General features: G+C 31.9%; 2 protein-coding genes across 6 annotated transcripts in view; one reads left to right on the top strand and one right to left on the bottom strand.

Annotated features, from left to right (window-relative positions):
• LOC127735930 (uncharacterized) overlaps nucleotides 1-21069 on the top strand; it is a 502702-nt gene that overhangs the window by 315388 nt on the left and 166245 nt on the right. The window lies entirely within an intron of this gene.
• Nucleotides 1-21069, bottom strand: part of LOC127735918 (uncharacterized) — a 108185-nt gene that overhangs the window by 3566 nt on the left and 83550 nt on the right. For both annotated transcript variants that reach the window (XM_052246357.1, XM_052246358.1), the window contains exons 75-98: nucleotides 20126-20541; nucleotides 19676-19784; nucleotides 19134-19403; nucleotides 17971-18363; nucleotides 17365-17616; nucleotides 16038-16663; nucleotides 15572-15668; nucleotides 14281-14478; nucleotides 13776-13908; nucleotides 12880-13025; nucleotides 12320-12542; nucleotides 11846-11922; nucleotides 10919-10982; nucleotides 10052-10264; nucleotides 9704-9797; nucleotides 9228-9339; nucleotides 8726-8868; nucleotides 8116-8243; nucleotides 7701-7847; nucleotides 6800-6974; nucleotides 6081-6256; nucleotides 5187-5399; nucleotides 4035-4149; nucleotides 2990-3209 (exon numbers count right to left, since the gene is read on the bottom strand). In XM_052246357.1, coding sequence (XP_052102317.1) covers nucleotides 2990-3209; nucleotides 4035-4149; nucleotides 5187-5399; nucleotides 6081-6256; nucleotides 6800-6974; nucleotides 7701-7847; nucleotides 8116-8243; nucleotides 8726-8868; nucleotides 9228-9339; nucleotides 9704-9797; nucleotides 10052-10264; nucleotides 10919-10982; nucleotides 11846-11922; nucleotides 12320-12542; nucleotides 12880-13025; nucleotides 13776-13908; nucleotides 14281-14478; nucleotides 15572-15668; nucleotides 16038-16663; nucleotides 17365-17616; nucleotides 17971-18363; nucleotides 19134-19403; nucleotides 19676-19784; nucleotides 20126-20541 — 4740 coding nt within the window. The remainder of the gene's footprint in view (nucleotides 1-2989; nucleotides 3210-4034; nucleotides 4150-5186; nucleotides 5400-6080; nucleotides 6257-6799; nucleotides 6975-7700; nucleotides 7848-8115; nucleotides 8244-8725; nucleotides 8869-9227; nucleotides 9340-9703; nucleotides 9798-10051; nucleotides 10265-10918; nucleotides 10983-11845; nucleotides 11923-12319; nucleotides 12543-12879; nucleotides 13026-13775; nucleotides 13909-14280; nucleotides 14479-15571; nucleotides 15669-16037; nucleotides 16664-17364; nucleotides 17617-17970; nucleotides 18364-19133; nucleotides 19404-19675; nucleotides 19785-20125; nucleotides 20542-21069) is intronic.

The following is a 21069-nucleotide window of genomic DNA, read 5'->3' as shown; positions in this document are numbered from 1 at the left end:
TGAGAAGTGTGTAAACATGTGAAAAAAACACCCCCCTGTTTTAGTTACAAAGTCCTGTAACTCAAAAAGTTTTAATCTTATTTTCACCAAAAAGTATACAGATCGTTTGACCATCATAAGAAACAACTATGATAAGTTTCATGAAATTTGAATAAGTTGTTCTCAAGATATGGTGCGACATGTTTACGCCGGACAGACAGACGACGGACATTTGTATACCATAATACGTCTCGTCTAATTTTGACGGGCGTATAAAAACTGGGTAAAATATCCTTTTCTGGTAAGGCCTTTGCCCGTATCCAATATGTCCAAAAAGTTGTGTAAAATACCCATTGGGGGTCATAAATGTCAATATCATTTTTATAAGAAATCAAAATTTTTGCTGTCAGAATGAAAAATCTCTCTGCAAATTTATACTTATTACTAGTAATTATCTTTACTTAAATCACCTGATTTTATAATATTTCAATTTTTGGGCCAAAAAGGACACTTAGCGCACCTCCTTTTTTATAAAAGCAATTTTAAAGCATATATTATTATCAAAGCAAATGTGCTAGCATAATCTTTGGAGTTTTATCATCAAGTACTTTGTGTTTTTCAGACAAACAAGGATTACTATATAGATCTTTGAGATAAAATTGACATCTAAAGGTCACTTTGAAAGTCTTTTTTCATAATGGAAAAAAGCCAAAATTATAAGGCAAATTCTAAATGAACTCAGGGAGACTAGATTTTAAACAGAGATAACTAAAGATCTCACAATCTGCAAATGAAAAAGGGGAGATAACTTCCATTGAAGAAATTCCTCACTTGGTTTCTATATCAGATTTAATTTTATAACATGAAATTAAAATAAGCTCTTAGGAAAAGCATTTTTCTATAAGCTGTTTAAAAATATAAGTTTGATTCCACAAATTTCTGTCAAGTAAAATGGCGATGTGCATATGTATATGATATGACTGCATGGATCCCTCATTAAAAATGCTCTGTTTATGCTTACTAATGATAAATTGATTGTATGCAATAACAGGAATTTGTTTTCTGCTATAAATAAATAATACAATGATTGTCTGGTACTTTGTCATATGTTAAAAAATGTAATGTGAAAGTAAACAATCTACATGTATGTTAATATCATTCACCAATCATGCAATTTTAATCACATATAGTTTGTCTTATCATGCAAAATTAAAACATATAAACAGTCATGCAAACAATTACTTAAATCTTATGGATATCAATTTCACTTATTCAACCATTAAAATAAAATCTGAAACTATTGTAGGTGATTGCTCTGCAAAATATTTTCTGTTTCAATGAATGTTTGAGTTTCCAGTTTTACGGTGTTGTGTCATATAAAGACAAATAACTCAATCTTTTTTCTGAAAAGTATCCTTTGTGGTATCCTTATCTACTATTCACTTCTTAAAATGATTTTGATAATTGGCTGCTTGATGTCATATGGTAAATATTTGATATTGTCTTTGAACTGTAACCTCCAAACAAGACAAGTTCATCCTGTTCTCTACTATTGTTCAAAGTTAAGTACTAATAGGACTTCAGTCATCATCTCCATTATTTGTACATGGTTTTTCAGACAATTATCTACACACATGTTTATAAATGAATCAACATGTATCATTAGGCTGTTGTTTTTTTCTCTTTTGAATTGTTTTACATGTTGTTATCCTAGGGTCATTTATTGCCTACTAAACTTTACGATTTTGCTTATTTTAAATAGCAGGATGTGCTCTATAGTTGTTTACATCCTGGTCTTTCTGTCTTTTGTCGATAGTTGTCTTATTCGGCTTTTCAGAATCTAAAGGACTATGGGTAATCTCATTCATCGTACACCAAAATGAAAATAACATTGTGTCATTGGTTGAATTTCCATTGTTTAGAACATTTTAAACCAATCACAACGTTTTGGTGTACGCTTTTGAAAATATTACCCAGAATGCATTAGATTCTAAAACGGCAAATTGGCAATGAAAACACATCTCCTTATTTTAAACATAAATTATATGCCTTTCGATAAATATCCAGGGATAATAAACCATAAACAGTGGTATATTGAGGAAAATAATATAAATAAGATATTTTAATACATAAATTTTATATAGCTTATATAACATATTTTAAGTCATGCATAACAACATTATAATATAATAGTAATATATACGTGTGTTACCTTACCTTAAATTCATTGCTCAGTAGAAAAGACTATACTCATATTTAAGTACATTGTTCATATAGTTTTTCATTTGATTTGAATTACTTCAAAAATAAACCAACTACAGTTTTCAAAGGGCCTGTATGGCTGGCATGTCTTCTATGCATAAATATGACTCAATTTGAACAAACGTTAAACAGCAATAATTAAAGGGAGCTATCCAGCACGATCCTGTAAGAGTACTCCCAACACAGGTTTATTTTACCAACATTTGATCGAAGCTTAGTAGATTTTCCCATACCAAGCATGGACAAAGCAATTTCTATTTGTTTATATGCAACTTCTTGAAAACAGATTTCAACCAAACTTCCACAAATAATTAACACCTGCTATTTCAATTTTTCTTTTATGTGATACTGGGGGTTTCCCATACCAAAACATTGACTATATTTCCTGATGGTTGGCAAAGCATACCTTTATCAAAATTTTTAAGTTAATTTTTTTTTCACTAACTTATTCAAACAAATCTTTACTGAATTGTGAGAGAAATTGTGAAAAGATTTGACAATAGTAATCCTCCACATGATCTATTGGTCTTGTATCAGTATAATAACTTTATTTGGGTTTGGGTTTTCAAAAAGTTGTCCTGTCAGAATTTAAACAACAATTTAAGCCAATGCTTAAAACCTCCCCCCCCCCAAAAAAAAAACAGGAAAAAATGGAAAAAGAAATATCCTGATTCATAGCTCTGACTCAGATCTATAATCTATAATCTGAAAATAAAAGTTTTGTCAACAGAAGTTGTATAATACTTACTCTTTACTGGTACAGACTTTACAGGCCAGGAAGAGTGAGATGAGAGCAAATCCTCCAGCCAGACAACCAAGTACGATGTATACCACTCGGTCGTTGTCATCGTCAGATGTATCTTCTTCCTTATTACCTGCAGGGGACTGGGTACTACCTCCAGCTGGGGGCGTAGTGGGGGGTGTAATTGGGGGTTCTGGTGTACTTAGATAACCTACACAGCTACCACCTACAAAAGTCAATACACAATGATTATAAATATGTCCTCTATGATTTAGTGTCTGTCAGTTACTTGCAACAGGTCAGTGTTTGACCCTACATACTACAGTTTTCTCTACCTTTAAAACTCATCGGCAGAAATTTGCCTGAACATACAGGAAAGGAATGTTAGTAGACAGAGATGTAAAGTATATCCCTATGATGAGACAACAACCCAAAAACAAAAACAACCAAGGAAATCCAGAGGTCAACATCAAGTCGTCAACACTTGGTCACATCTTAATGTAGATGTTTATTAGAAAATATATTATAAGGCACTGATTTAATAGCAATTATCTGTGCCTTTACCATTAAAATAGGGAGAATAAATTTACTGAAATTATCCTTGTATAAGTATATACTAGCAAGCATATAGAAATCCAAATATTATTCTAATTGTTATCATTCATTATGTACTGTGGATTCATTTATTTTCGTGGGAACCAATTTTCATGGTATGAGGAAAACTGTATTTTTGTGGATATTTGTTTTCAGGGTTTTGCATATATTTGTATACAAGCTTACATAAATGTATACTTCCTTGAACATTGAAATTTGTGGTTTCCCTACATTCACAAAATCAATGAAAATTGATACCATACGAATAATAATGTCTCCACAGTAAAAAATTGTTGAGTATAAAATAATTGATACCTATAGAATAAGAAATTATCTCCCTTTCATAAACTCAGAGTATGTACTATCACAATTTCTGCCCTTAATAATCCTATTCCTCTTTTTATATAGTAAACTTTAAAAAAGAAACTGACACAATTTTTACATCTATGAAATTTACCTATAACATTTGTCCATGCATTAACAGATATTTCTGGTATACATCTCTGACATGAGTTGCCTGGATTCACAGCATTTCCATGGTAACAGACACCACCTAACATGCAACCAGTAGTCTACAAATTCAAATAATGTAAATAACTTTAATCAAACAAAGGGCTGGTAATTTTGTTATTATTAAGTAGTTCAACTTCTTAACTTTTGAATAAAAATTATTAAAAAAAGACATTTTGCATATTCATTAGAATCTACTCTATTCTTAGTTGTCTTTTTTTTAAAATTCTGATTTAACCGAGAGAAAAATCAGATAAAACATATTTTAACAAAACTTTCCCGCCTGAATCAACATTTTTTTCACTATACACAAAGCCACCTTCCACTGGAGACAAAACCTACTGAGTGGGAGGTCAAAATCATTATATATCTTTTGGATAAAAAAAATCTCCTTCATCATTCCCATCTCACCATTGCCAAAAGTAGATGTTTTTCTAACATCAATTCACAATTTATTATAAAAACATTGCTTAATTTCTACATCAGTGCCAGAGCTATCTGACCTCCCTTCACATAAAACTTTTCTGAGGTTCTCAAGTTTATTTTAATTTAAATCATCCAACCTTTTAAGAACATTCCTTTAAAAAGTGTAATATTTTTTTACCTTTATAATTTTCATACATCATTAAAATCTCATAAATGTGAAAATTAGTAAAACTGATTTCAAAATCTTGACAGAATGTGTGACAAAATCATTTGAACGATTATAATCTATTTCAATAAGAAGGCTTTTAATGTAATTCTTAAAATTGGGCTATATTCTTTATAATTGATTGATTTTTTTTTTTAACATATTGGCAATTTATATGAATTAAAGGTGACATGGGGGAATATAACAACCAAACAGTCATCCAAGACTTTATAGACTTATAAATACAAATTGTACATCATTAAAATTACCGGTACCCTCTTTTTCTTAAAGGAATATTAAATACTTTGTTTAGCTTTGGATTCATAGTGAAGGTAAACTTCCATCAGGATTTAAAGGTAGGAATAACAAAAACATATATAGTCAAGGTCCCCTCCAGTGAAAGGTGACTATTACAAGGAAGGACAAAGCTCCTTCAAATACCCTGTGTCCAGATGAGCAGAAACCTACCAATTGTTGACAAGTTTGATAGTTAGCACAGCTATAGCATCCAGGATGATACACAGCAAGTCCAAGGGTACCAGTTGCTTTCTGGAGATCACCACTGTTGGTTACAGAGATGGTCATTTGCTTGTATGCTGCCACTACCGGCAAAGCTTGACACTGTACCATAGAGCTTGTTATAAACTGGGCTGCTACTTTTATTGGTTGGTCACCTTGTGACTGAAAGCAAAATTAAAAAGACAATTTAATTTTATTCCAGTAGTTGTGGTAAAAATAGTTTAGAGCTGTCTGATTTCCACACACGTGCATTAATGTAAATTGTAATAACTCTATTTATGATTGGCTTAGAAATTTATATTTTAAAAATAGAAATCTTTGTTTAGTTTGATATGCCTTATGTCAGTTGTTAAGTAAGAAAAGGTCTGCGTCATAAATATGTTTAAATGTTACAGTCCTAATCTCTACTCTATCCAATTTGACTTTTAGATGTATTGGTATATTGTAAAGCCTCAAGGATCTGATATCCCTTTTCCAACATTCATTGCTGCTCGAAGTTAAGCTCATTCTATGAAAATGGTAATATGTTCCATGTATGTTGTACTCTATATTTTTTATACGAATGAGTTTTTAACAATTAATACTCTCTTTTCAAAGATAGCCTATGCGGCATACCGAAAAAATCATAGATAAGACTTATTATTGAAGGTCACTTACTTTTGGTTGTCTAGCTGATTTCTCTTCTTCTTAAATAATTTTTTAGGAAGATTTCAATACTGGTTTTAATTTTCAAATTTTTTCAGCATACATTTTATCATAGTAAACAAAATATATTTTTACTCATTTAAATAAATAACACATACAAAGGGAGATAATTTCTTTAATTGAAATTTCCCATCATACCTGGTAATGGCAAGACAGTGTAGCCTGCTCGATGAAATTCTGTCCAAGTACAAATACACTGTTACAAGAATTGGAATCACACACATCACCATCTCTAAGGGAGATAACTGTTGGTTCAGCATATCTACTGACAGAACAATCTGCTGATACCCAATCACCGTAGCAGGTACAAGTTCCTGAAAAGAAAAAAAAGGAGATAACTCATGGTTGAGATTTCTACTGACTGAAAAGTCTGCTGATACCCAATCACCGTAGCAGGTACAAGTTCCTGAAGAAAGAAAAAAGGGAGATAACTAATGGTTGAGATTTCTACTGACTGAACAGTCTGCTGATACCCAAGTAACGTAGCAGGCACAAGTTCCTGAAGACATAAAACATGTAAAGTAAGAATGTACTATCAATTTCAGTTTGCAATACAGTTCCAGTATTATAGCACTTGAATCTGATATTCAAACTCTATTTTGATTAAATTAAAAAAACATACATTAAGAATATTAAATTTCAAAAATTAAATGATTTGAATTAAAATACTAAAAACTTTTTGAAACAAGATCATGTTAATGAACCATACAACATTCTTCCCACAGAAACATCTTAATTGTTAAGTTCAAGTTAAATACTCATTTGGATAGGTTTGACTGGGAATTGAGGTCAGCAATGCTGGATCCTTAGTGAAACCCCCATCCTATTTAACCACACTCCTCTATATAACAACATACCTTGGTCTGTACATGTTCCGTGAGTTGAACAATCATTTGGACAGGTATGACTGAGGATAGTAGCCAGTAATGCTGGATCACTGGACAGACTTGGTAGGTTCTTATCAATCTGAGCTACACATTTAGTTTTCATGGCTTCTACATATGACCCTAAGGAATTGGTGTGGCCATTCATCTGTAAATAATTATACATTAATCTTTACATCATCCCATTTGAAAGTGAAGATGATAAAGCATGGTCAAAAAATTACCAAGGTTAATTACTAAAGGTAAATTTTTTCCCAAACAAATGGTAACATTTTTTTTTGTATTTGAGGAATCATTTTAAGAATTTCTGCTCATTAAAACACTAATGGCAGTGATCAAAGTGCCATTAACAATATGATAGTACAGGGCATTAGCAATGTTGCACACTATGATTTTTATTGTAGATTCATAAAAAGTTAATTATAAGTAATTAATTAACTACAGCTTTCTGCTTGTTTTTGAAGAGCCTATAGTAAAGTATCATTGATATTTTTTCGAACTGTAATTACCTAACTAGGAGAAAGTTATTTTGTATTCTAAATTAAAAATGTACCATTGATATATGTCAATTTTTCAGCATGAGAACTTTTTTTCCAAGTTTCAAGAAGTTGTTTGAGAACTTAATTTTTTTTTTCATATGATATGACAATGTAAAAGTATTCCTTTTTTTGGCAATTAATCTATACAGATATGTTCACAACTTTAAACTATTGAATTATCAATTTTATTTTGTATACAAATCACAAATGATATGATTCTAAACGGTGCTAGTTTTTAATGCTTTCATAAGTACCACAAAAATAGCAAAATTAATACATGTTGAAAATATCATGATCTAACTGTACTTTCAGCTTACAAACACATGAAATATTACCTTGATATTTTGAATACAGGCATCAACTTCTGCTTGGAATGTGTATCCAGTGGCAGCAGTACAAAGCTGTCCAAGACTTGACCCGGTCAATAGGCTCTCACAATGCTGTCTGGCTGAAGTCTCATTCCAGTTGTTTGACCATGTAGCCTAAAAATAGAAAAAAAATCCAATTCTATACTTGTCACCTTTTATGTTAAATATATGTCTTCAAATATTTTTCATCAGGAATAGAGACTATTATATAGTGGGAGTACATTAGATAAAATATAAATCAAATTTTAAATAAAAAAGAATTAAAATTTTAATATTCAGTCTAGCAACTTGACTAGTTGACCAATTAGGGAATTTTTATGTAAGAATATCTAATGGGATTAAGTCAATCCTAAAGACATCATTATTAGCTTTAGTTACCAACCTCTGGAGCAATGTAAGTATAATCGACATCCAGACCTGACAACGGGTCGACGGTTTGTCTCTTCTTCCTTGTCTGAGAGTTGTCTTGATTCACAGCTGTTCCTTCAATGGTTGATGTTACATCCACACCTAAAATATTCAATATCCTATATTAAACAGAGATCTTTATATGTGAATGATAATGTATTCATGTACCTTTTATTGATTCATCTTTTTCTTCTCTTAGAATTTCTAGTATCTTTCCTTTATATAGTGATTTTATATTTCAAAGTGAACATCTTGTTCTTTTTAAGAGATTTCAAGATTTTCTACTACTGAATAACAAACAGTGACAATAAAATGTTGAGTATTCGTTTTAAAACACCCAAATTAATTAAAATCAACATGGTAATATAGTATGGTCAACAAACAATCCTATGGAGTATGAGAAGACTCAGACAAGTGTTCTCAGAATTGCTGTGTTCACAAAGTGTTAAGGATGCACAGACAGACAAAAACTATTACAATTCTCCCTAATAGTATTGCCACTCAGACAAAAATTCCAGCTTCTGTTCACAGATTCAATTAATGGTAATCTTATTCATAAATTTTCTGCGGAATAACATACATACCTGAAACCAGGTCACATGACTCGACTATTCTCATTTCTTTACAAACAGGAGCAGAACTATCTGCTGGGCATGTGCAGTAACTTTTGTAGTTTAGTGTAGAAACAGTTCTTACTCCAGAAAACAAACTTTCATATACTGAAACTCTGTTGAAAGATGAAACAAATGTGTATATTCAAAACAACATCATAAATGTATTTATTATGCATGTGACTCTTGTTTTACATTTATGAAAAGAAAATTTAGGAAATGTATGTGACAGTTAAGTCTTTATTAAGTTAAATAGAAATTAAAAACACAAAATAAATGCTTTCATTACTAAGTTTATTGTATAACCAAATTGATACTTCAATATATCCTGAAATCTAAATTTTAAGATAATTACAACAAAATAGAATCTTCATATTAAACTGTACACTGCATTTATTAAGGATAGAAGTTTAAAACTGTTAAGATCAACAGAAGTAAGTATTTTATCATATATATATATATTTTTTTTTTTTACCTCCAAGATGAAGCAAATTGGTCAGGAGCAGCATTATTAACCAGACTCATAACAGTTCCGTCTTTAGACATGGCATCGTTAAATTTATTGGCATCGTAACTTCCACACAAACCTGTGTAAAATAATAGTAAAATGAAGTCATGTTTACCTAAAATATTGCAATAGAGAGTTTATCTTCATTTTTTTTTTCCAACAAAAAGCAGAAATTTTGGCCCATAACATCTGATTAAAGATAATGTTACATTATTCTAAGACCTCAATTGACAGATACAGAGACAGTTATAATTACTAAACAACGTACATAAGATGTTTTTTTTATTATAAGACAAGGAGATAATTTTCAGTTTACAAAAAATCAGAGTTTCCCAAGAAACTTGATCAAGAGTAGTAAATTAACTTATTTTTCCATTACAAATTAAGCAGTTGGTATTGACGTCTTTCTTGTTGTAAAAGCAATGTAAAGGTTGAACTATTACCTTCTGATCTGAGCCAATCCAATGAAGAAGGTAAAATAGACAGCTGCATGTCGCTAATGTCAACACTAACAATAGTTCCTGTTGGCAACATAAGCTGAAAAGGAAATAACCTGTTATGTACAAAATTAATTAAAAAAAAAAGACCAACTAAACTATAACAATGGTCGACTAAGAATCTTTTATTAGTTATTTGCCTCAATTTAGAAAATACATTCCATCTTAAACATGGAATTTAAATAAATGCTTCTGTTTTGGAAATTAAATATTTTTTATATTTTATAAAGAGGCAACAAATCACAAGAAAATCCAAGGAATAGGAAATAATATGTAAAATGTTATTTAACTTACTCTGACAATTTGTCCATTATTAGCCACATAGATCCTGAATCCTTCTGCTATTTGTCCTGACTTGTAGAATAAAGCAGATGGAGCTATGACCCCTGTCTGACCAGATCGTCTACACTTGTCAATTGTGAGAGAATCGTCACCTACCCTCACCATTACAGCACATATACACAAGTTAGAATCAGTTGGTGAACATGTCTGGTACAATGTGTGAACCTGAAAGAGAAAGGGTTGTCAATGGTGAGAGAATGATGTGCGTGGACCAATCTCATCATTACAGCACAAATACAAACACAAGTCTTAATATAAAGGCGATTTGTATTCAAAATAAAAAAATTTGGCACATAAAACCATAATACCATTAGAGAAATGGATTCTTCTTCACCCTGACTACTATACTTATCATTTATATATAATGAAATTTTAGGTAAACGTTTGATTTTAAAGTTTTATGACTATCTCAATTGGACAAGTATGTAAATCAACAAAGTTGCAAGATGGAATTTCTCTAATTCTTACCCCATTTATCTTTTTCCCCGACTGGTTAATTTTTTTTATTTAATGAACGTGTGGTTCATGTGATCTCAGTTGTTCATTGGACAAAATTTGATTATGACGTCAAATTTTCTTGCTCTTCTCTGAAATTCCTATTGTGACGTCATCAAAAAAGGCAACTATATCTGATGACGAGTGTTTTAAATTTGAAAATTTAACTGTTTTGATTGGATAAATATCATATCACACTTGATGCAGTAGTAGAATCTATATATATATAATCTCTTCCCATAATGTGACTTTACTTGTTTATACTCAATATGTCGTTAGTTTAATAACTTTTAGTACTGTTAAATATTCTCCCTAACAATTTACCTCTTGTGGGAATTCCTTGTTTTTGTATACAATAAATTCTCCCTGGTATCGAATGGTCTCAAACCTGTAAATATAAAAATCAAATGGAATTACAACAGTCAGGATACTACACCTTTTGGCTGAGGGCTGTTTCAAATATAAAAAATGGTTGATTGATCACTTGTCGATTAACATTCAGTGGCAAATATTTCATATATGTTCAGGATGATAAATGTAAGGAGGAGGGTGTTGAAAGGCACTTTTTATTCTACCCCACTATACTTAATATTTGATTGATTATATCTTATAATTGCACAGGCTATCTTTCTTAAATAACTATCACCCATCATATTTTAATAGAAGTGCCTACTGAACTCCATATAGTTAATTCTTGGAACACTGAGAGACATATAACTGATAATAAAATTCTATGTGCTATTCCAGTAAAAATATTGCCCAATAATCCAGTAAAAATATTGCCCAATAAATCAACAGATCTGTTGCTTTGCGTGTGTACTTACAAGCCCTCAACAGATTATATGTACCAGGTATTTACTCTCAAGGATATGCTGATGCTTCCTGATTTAGTATATTAACTACAGCCTCATCATGTGTATTGCATATACTTACAGTCCAACAAATGGCTACATCCAATTTCCATTCATAGGTGTACACATAGCTTGTTTATTAATATTTAGTACAACCTTGGGGCTCTAGTAGGGTACCTCTTTGGTCACAAAATCACTTTTAAAAGTTCCATCAAGTCTCCAGGATTCTTTTAAGCTAACTATACAGTTCTAAACTGCTCTAATTCTCGGTTTTTAATCATTTTTAAAGATCACAGGTCTATAAATGAGACTTCAGGTTGCTCTCAAAACCCCCAAGACTCAGTTTGGATTTGACCAAGTTGGAGCCAAACTTATCTTGTGAGTTTGTATGTATACTTACAGTCCATCAAATGACGACAGCTGATTTCCACCCATGGACGTGCACATAGCTTGTTGATCAGTGTTTACAACTACGGCCTTCAAAATATATAAATTTCTATATGTTCAGGGTATCCATGCATTAATATTTTCAAAATTTTACTTTAATATGACTTGTTACAAACTCTGTCTTGTAAAACTAAAAATGTTTCTGAATAACCCCTGAACCTTTAAATTATCAAAAGTAATTTATTATATAAATGAATACAAAGAAACCATGAACATTAAAATTTTCAGACTACAAAAAAAATAATATTTTTAAATACAAACAAAATTCAGTTTTACATGAAAAGAACATATAATTCCTTGAAATGGAGAATTAACACTAGAAATTTATAAGAAAGATTTAATCAAAAATTGAACTAATAATTTTCACACAAATTTTTCTACGTTTTCCTCCAAAAATTCATATAAATTGAACATATAATGTGTTTACCTCTAAACGTGAGATAACTCTGGTCAACACTTTAGTTCCATCAACAAACTTATGAGCAGTTATGTTGATGTTCAGGTTATGTGAATTGTCATATCTGCTATCTACTCTAGCCAACAGTGTGTATGATATTGGTGTGTTCCAGTTCTGAGTGGTGATAGTTCTCTGACATGATCCAGTGTCGTCTGCTACCACAATCTGGGGTATGTTGCTGCCATCTTTACATCTGTTAAAATACAGAATGAAAATTTCACTCATTATAAGAGGGTATGAAGCGTAAGAGCCTTATTTACAATAACAGAAAAAAAAATCTTTTAAAAAAACATGATGACTATGGTATTCAATCATAATTCTAAGAGTAGATTAAAATGTATCATTATATGAAAGTTTGGTGGCACTTTACAGGATTTTTCTGAAAAATGCTTTATATTTTTTCTCAACAGCTGTGTCAGTGGTTTAGATTATCAATCTTCATCTGTAGTCTTTGCCCAAATTCAGAGAATACAATCAATTAAGAATAACATGCATGTTGATCAACACTGTATGTCTGTATGATGACTTACTTTTCATTGCCAGATTCAATGTCAAGGTCAAATTTAATTTCACATGTCTGCCCATTAGCACACCAAAGTGCTGGATCTTCTTCTACAGTAATTTCCAGGGTAGTTGGTGTTCCTCCTTCTAATAAACGTAACACTGATGTTGGTACCTGAAAAAAACATAAAACATAATTATGATTAACACCTGCAAAGAAGTTAAAAAAAAAGGAAAAAAAAACAGTTCAGTTTAATTATTATAAAATTTCCTTTTAAGTAACCCCCAAGGGTGACTGGGGAATAGAAGTATGGTCACCATTGGTCTTCCTCCGACCGGCGGTAAAACCCTCGCCAAAGTGGAGCGTCCGTTTGGCTGTGCGGGATGTACAAATTTGCAGCCACGTCCGATCAGAACGGGGACGTTAAATCCGATGCCTCGTGTAAAGAGAGTGCCACGCTCTTTGCACGTTAAGAACCCTTGCAACAACTCTTTGAGGGGTCCGTAGGTGACCTGTTGCAAGGCTAAATTTCTGTCCCTATCCAATATTCCCTCAATTCCTGTGGCAGCCTAAATTTCTCCGACCTTAATACTGGACGCCTCTATTACAGAACCTACCTATTGTATTTATTGTTAATTTGTTCTCGTCCTGAATATGCATGAAATATTTGCCACTGGACGTTAAGCAACCAACAATCAATCAATCAATCCTTTTAAGTAAATCCTTTTATTTATTTTTTGATGTGTCAAATTGTAATACTTTTAACATTCATTCTATTCTGAAGTAAAAATATATTTTCATTTACAAAGGGAACCAAACCTAACAGAAAAAACTATATTCTACAAAATGATCCAACATAAATATATAACAAAAATAGTACATTTATCATGTAAGAAAGAGTAAAAAATCTTCTTTAACACCAACCTTGATAGCTGGGAGTTTCTCACAGGATAGTTGTGTATACAACTGCTGGAGTTCTTGTCTTATAGTATTAGACACACTAGCATTACAAAACTTCAGCTCAACTTCAACACAGGCATGGGTTGTCTCATACGTACTGAAATATAAAAAAAAAATAATTGATAATTGTCTTCTTTTTGGATTTCTAATAAGAGTGAAGCTTTGCATTTATTTAATTCAAACATTTAGAAGGTAAACAGACTTACAAAACTGACAGTATCCAAAAAATTAACCAAACACACCTTCATCTTGTAAACATGAACATAGTTTTAAATTTCACAGAGATTGATATATTAGAACACATTTTATAGAAAGAAAAATATTATGACCACAGAAATACTGACAACAATATAAATTCAAGAACTTTTTTTAATAGTTATTTAAAAAGATTTATTTTTTTCAAAAGAAACTTTCAAAAATCATGTCAGCGGACCTATTATCTAGTTCAATACAAAATGAAACCCTGTACCTGCAATCCTGTTGTGTTTTTAATGTGTTAACACATTGCTGAGCTTGGCTAGACATACAGTCTCCCTTGGCTCTACAAAGTGTGTCCCTGGCAACTTCAACAACACCATTCAATTTATCAAACTGGCCCTGGATCTCATCAGAGCAGGAATCTGAGTATTCCTTCACTTTATCTATAGCTGCTGACAATTCATTGGTTCTGAAAAGAAAAAGCCTGGATGTTGACAAGTCTGTAGAATAAATTCAATAGTTAAAATAATATTATTAGTTCTGAAAAATAAATATGGGTGTAGATGAGTTTTATCTTTTATAGCTTAATATGTTATATTGGTTTTGCTCATTGCTGAAGGTACTGTGACCTATAGTTTAAAATTTCTACATCATTTGGTCTCTGGAGGAAAGTTGTCTGTTTGACGATCATACCACATCTTCTTATTTTCATATTGTAGAATAATATTCTATATGACAAAGATATAAAATAATTTGTTAAGGTAAGGGTAACACAATCCCTGACAGCAGAACAATAAAGCATACAAAATTTATAAAATCATTGATTAAAAAAGAAAACCCAAAATAATCCATACACTAGGACCAATATACAAATTCAGCATATTGTCATCCAGGTCTTAAAAAAATCAAACCTAACACCAGGATATTCTGTACTTTCAAACAGAAGAAATCTCCATTGTGGAAAGATCAGTTAAAGAATCTATTTCTAAAATTCTTTTTCCTCAAGGATATTCATGTATAGTTGCTGTAACTTAATTATGTATGATGTGACATTAATTATTTTATTAAAACATGCAGTTCTATGAATTACTTGTACTTACAAAATTACATATTGAATATCCTATGTTATTAAACCAAAATGCCTCCTTGATCTCTTTTATGTGAAATGCATTTTCGAAACACAATCAACATGACCTAGCCACAATTTCAAATTGTTAGCTTCCAGGAAGTGCCAACTAGTCATGCCCAGTCAATATTTTGTAATTCTGGCAATGTTCTGGCAAACATATAGAATGGTCAAAGTTTTCTGCAATCTTGCGGCAAACATTCTTTATTATCTTAACTTTCTGGCAATCTTACGGCAAACATTGATGTTTCTGCAAACTTGCCGCAAGCTTGCAGCAAAAAGCTGCAATGTTTGCCGGAAGTTTGCAGCTAGCGGCAAACATCTGCAAACACTGATTTCTGTGTTCCTGCAAACTTTTTGTTTGCGGCAAGCTTGCAGTAAGTCTGCTGCAAGTTTGCGGCAAACAATTCAGTTCCATAAGGGCACCAATACTTACTGACAGAAAAGAGGCAGACCATAGTCTGGAATGGTCAATTTTTGGATCTGATTCATGAAGGTCATGGCTGCAGGCAATATCTGACAAGTTTCTGGTTCTGAAATATATTAAATTAATCATTTCATCAATCACAGACAAATCCTATATATTACAAATAAATAATCTTGTATATAAGATTTACTATTTGCTTGGGGAGTTTCCAGATTATTAAAATCTCATCTTTTGAGTTTATTCTTGATACATGGATACCAGAATGGAATTAGAAATCACTATAATATAATAATTTTTTTTGTGAGTTGAAATAAATATTCATTTACACTTACATATTAAAAGTTTTTTAGAAAAATAAAGGGAGTATCGTAAAAGTCATTATTTTATGTCACTATCAAGTCATAAACATGTTGAAATTAATGTATTTGACCTAAAATGGCTATTTCACGAATAGGTTTTTGTCATCACTACTTACCTTCCATCAAGTAAAGAACAGAAACTCTGCTACACATGCCACTGACCATACTGTAAAACATTCCCATTGTTTCATTCAACACATGTACAACCTCTGGTGACAAACCAGCCTCATCACCCTTGTCCATTAAACATGACCACGCCTCATTAAAGCCAACACACTGTAACATCTTCACTTTAGTGTACATAGCCATTGGATCATCCATCTCTGATAAACTAGCAAGGCTTTCAATGTGACTCTTCATCAACTGAAGTGTTTTATTGTCTGCATATTTGGACAGTGTGCTGAAGTTAAAGAATGCATCTGCCATTTTTTTCTCATCAATGGACATCATTCTAGTAGCATTGTCCATCATTTCTCCCATATTGTCTTTGTTCATCATCATGTCAGCAATTCTCAAGGTCATCTGCTCCTTCTTCTTTGCCATGGCAGCCATTGTAAGGTCGCCATGGAGAATGCCCATAGCTGTGATTTGATATTTGTGTAGACATGTTTCTGAACTTGGACTACAGTCTATATGTCTGGATTTTAAATGTTCGTCGATCATTTGTGGGAATGTACTCTGAGAGAAAATAGAACATTGTTTTGTATGTTCCATTGAACAATACTTGGCAACTTCACTAGATCTGAAAAGAAAAATAATCATGCATGAATGAATTCGACTATTTCTAAACAAAATTTATTCATTTAACCAGCTTTCCACATGGTTAAATATTTCAAACATTACCAAAAAGAGGTTCATCAATTTTAAATAAAAGGGATTTCTGAATTATTTTTGTGCTCTTAGGTTATCATCCATACCCTACATTCCTTTTTTTTCATTTTAAATATATAGCTGCATGATTTCTATGGTTACTCATTACACACATTAAATCAACGTTTACATTCACCAGTCAAATCTTTATCCATTTTTCAATACATATGTTAAAAATTATATAAAGTCTAGCATAAAAGTTTACATTTATAGCTCATTCCATCAACATTGCAATATTAATGCCATAATGAGGTCTAGTGGTCTTAAGAACAAAATTATCAATCAATTATTACATGAACACATGTATATGCCATCTATTAATGTCCCATAATCATCTACAAACATTTGATCAACAATACAAATTATTGTGTACACATACACAATGTGTCTTTCCTTTCACCAAAACACTAGAGCACCTGAGTTCACCTAAGTATTTTATGGGATCATGTTGCTCAATAAATATTGTGTTGTGTAACTAGTGTGGACAGTTGTTTTTCTTAAGGCCATAATGTTTTGTTTTTCTTTGATTGGCCACCCATGGTATCTTCTCCCCTTTTTTATCTATCTACTTACAAACATAATTCTTCCCCTCCTATCTTTGTGTTATTGAAGTGTTGTGTAAACCTCCAGTAACAGGCACCAGCTTTCTCAAAGGCACAATTGTCTGGTTCCCTGCATGGTGTCATGACAACACTGGGACACTTCATGTAGACTTGTTGTATTGTCATGTTACTAATAGCATGAGATAACATAGCAGCTGATGGATTCATCTTCATACAATCTTTTGTACTTTCATGTACACAATTCATTGTCTTCACATAGGTTCTACAAAATTAATAAGAAATTTGTTTTATCACAAGGATAATTGAAACAAGATCAATGAAAGTCAGCTTAGTTTTGATAATATTGGTAAAATTTGAATCTTACTAGGAAAATAATTATCCAAGTTTAAGCTTGACATCTAGGCATCCGCTAACATAGAACAAATGCGTGGGAATATGTTTTCAAGCCTGGTAACATACCTATGGAATCTTCTACAATCTTCGAAAGAACTAATGTTGGGGGCTATGTGGGAGAATGTTTTCAAGCCTGGTAACATACCTATGGAATCTGCTACAATCTAAGAAAGAACTATTGTTGGGGGTGCGTGGGAGAATGTCTTCAAGCCTGGTAACATACCTATGGAATCGGCTACAATCTAAGAAAGGACCAAGTAATTCATAATACATCATTCCAACACATTCCATGGCTTTGTCTAATGAGCATGTTGAATCGTCTTCTTCTTCATCCTCCATGTGAGCATCTCTTTTTGTTCTAGTTGTTCTTTCATCTGTTTTGATGTTGTCTTTGTCATTCATCTCATCCTTTCTGTCATCATCCATTTCCTTATCATTGTCACTCATGCACTTTGGAAGGTCAACTGATGTTACCATGGTTACAGAAGGACAACGTTTGAAAAGGTCGTAACCAAGACAAACAGAAGTTGCTACACTCTGTTTTACATACATAGCCACTTCTTGACTGCAGGCAAATGTAAAACGCTGTGTACAGTGCATAGTTTCATCAAATACTCTGAAAATGAATATCAAAGTTATAATAAACAACTACAATTGTCAGGTAATATGTAATGTTTTGATTATTATTAATGTAAATTTAGAAATTTTTGCAACGGAATAGGTGTCACATTTTAAATTTTGATAGCATTATTAGAATGCAGCATTTACTGAAATTGCATTCAGTAATCTCACATTTTTGTCCATTCTTCAAAATCGTAATACTAAATGCACACAAAAATTTCTGTATTTGATGATTGAATGGAATACTTCTTTGCAAGTTTTAAGTTATATGAATGTTAGTAAAGTAGCAGAACTTATATTTTGACAGTGTTGAATTTCTAAATAAAAATTACAAACTGCCAAATTTGAAATGGTAAACAAAAGCAATACAAGGAATTTCCTAGTTGTTTCCTTTCATTGTAATTACTAACTCTATTACAATTATTGAATTATGCCATTTCTCTTGGCATCTGTTGACTTTATTCATGATTTAATTACAATACTTTACATCTAAATAATGACGGTTGTGCAACCCACTTCAAGTCTTCAATAAATGCAGTTCCTTCAATTATTCTTCAAATAATTTTTGCCAAACTGCACAGGTTTTGGGTGAAATAACTTATGATTTACTATAAGATATTTTATGTTTCACTGGTTTTGAGCTCTGGGACAACTTATATACGCATTATTTTTTTCCAGTCCACACATTTGTTCATACTTGTCTAAAGCTTCACTTTTGTGCATACCTGCACAGTATCTCACACCTTCTTTAACTCTAGTTTTTACCTGCAGAGTTCCTCATTCATTCCTTCATCAATCATGTCTGTAGAATTCATTCTTCTAGGTGACATCTCAACCATCTTAGCAATTCTCTCATTCATGTATGTCCCACAAAACATTGCATCTTCTGGGGAACATATCCAAAGTTCATCTGAACAGACACCAGAAAACATTTTGACATAGTCCTGAATAGCATGAGCTGACCTGACAGCATTACTTGTAGTATTTGCACAACCCATTAATGTAGTGGCACAGTTTACCATTGGACTGATTGACCTGAAAAACAAATGGTCAACTTATATTTGAATTTGTTTTTTACATTTAGAAATTTATTTTGACATTAAACCAAGCAGTTTACCATAAATGGGAACCTTCTATGAAATTAAAGATAAAGACAAAATTGAAAAAAAAGAAATACAATATTAAACTATTTTTGTTGTTTCTGAAAGTTTTGATCCATGATTTTCAACTGTCATTACACTAGACAGCAGAAAATGTAGAATGAACACGGTCAGAGCAATACTGACAGACAGGGAGAATACACTTACTTTGAACAGAGAGCTTTCTTATCGGAAATGGTCATTACACTGGACAGCATAACATGTAAGCTAGACATGGTCAAGCACTGACCAGCCATGTTCCTGTCACATTTATCATCTGCAAATAGATATAATACAATTTTGCTACACGTGTATCATTCATTTTAATTTATTACATAGTCACTAAAAATATAGCAAATAATTTGAGTTTTCAATTAATATTTTTAAACAAACATTGGTTGGTATACATTATTACATATTTACAAACATAAAAAGTATGTTCATTTATTGGAAAAAAATATGAGAATTGCCCATTGAATAAAACCATTTATTTTGTCCATATACAAATCAAATCTTTGCAAGCTTACTAAAAAGAATGTTTTGGTAATAAGCCAAAGAAATAATTTTCTTTGAAACTGCTGTAAATTAAAGATGTAACCGTGACTACGTGATCATTACCTGGGTCAGCGACCTCTGCTTCATCCATGATTGGAAGAGAACAGAATCTCATCATGAATTCAACAGTGGTGTTAAAGGCTTGACCAGCAAATATTCCAGCCCAGGCAGCTTCATCTGCAGACACACCTGTACCCATGCAGGTAAGGAATTCCCAGAATGCATCACAACCATTTTTGAAGGGCATGGTTGACATCATAGCAACAGGTGAACCTTTCACATACTTGTCCACACATTGATAAATACGGTTGAAATCAGTTACATCTCCAGCATAAGCAGGAACTGTTGGAGTAATTGCAGTGCATAGTGGGTATTTTGTTCTCTGGTAGAAATCCAGAGTTGCCTTGCCCATCATGAACTGTAGATTACTACATCCTCTTGTGTGTTGTTCAAAGCATGTTTTTATATTTGCCATATGACTACAAAATAAAAATTATAAAAAGAGTTAATTTATAAAATTGGTTGTAGACAAGAAAATAAAGATGGAAATGGTCAATCAAGACAATGGACAAATATAAAAAAAAAATAGAAGCAGCTCAAACCCTACAGCCAAATGAAATATATATGTTAAACGCAAGCATGACTGCACAAATTGTTCACATGATGGCAAAAGAGAAAAGAATTCAGTTTTAAAATTAATCGAACAAATTCTGTAACATTTGAATTGCCTAATAAACTTCAGCAAAAATTAAAGTCACATTGACTGTTATTTGATAAATGTCCAATGGCAAATATTTCATGCATGTTCAGGACAATAATTCCTTCATGTCATGCTCTATGCTCATTTTAACATGGGTAGGCATTATATTTGTCGATTATGAGCGTAAGCAAGGTATAATATATGGTCAAATATAATGCCAACCCATGTTAAAATGAGCACAGAGCATGACATGAAGGAATAATTTCGCTTCTAATAGGACAAATACAGTATTTTTATTGGTGAAAAG

This window comes from Mytilus californianus, unplaced genomic scaffold (genome assembly GCF_021869535.1).
Source record: "Mytilus californianus isolate M0D057914Y unplaced genomic scaffold, xbMytCali1.0.p SCAF_3, whole genome shotgun sequence".
Lineage (NCBI taxonomy): Eukaryota > Metazoa > Mollusca > Bivalvia > Mytilida > Mytilidae > Mytilus > Mytilus californianus.
The sequence above is the reverse complement of the archived record's forward strand: the minus strand, read 5'-3'. Positions and strand labels throughout refer to the sequence as shown.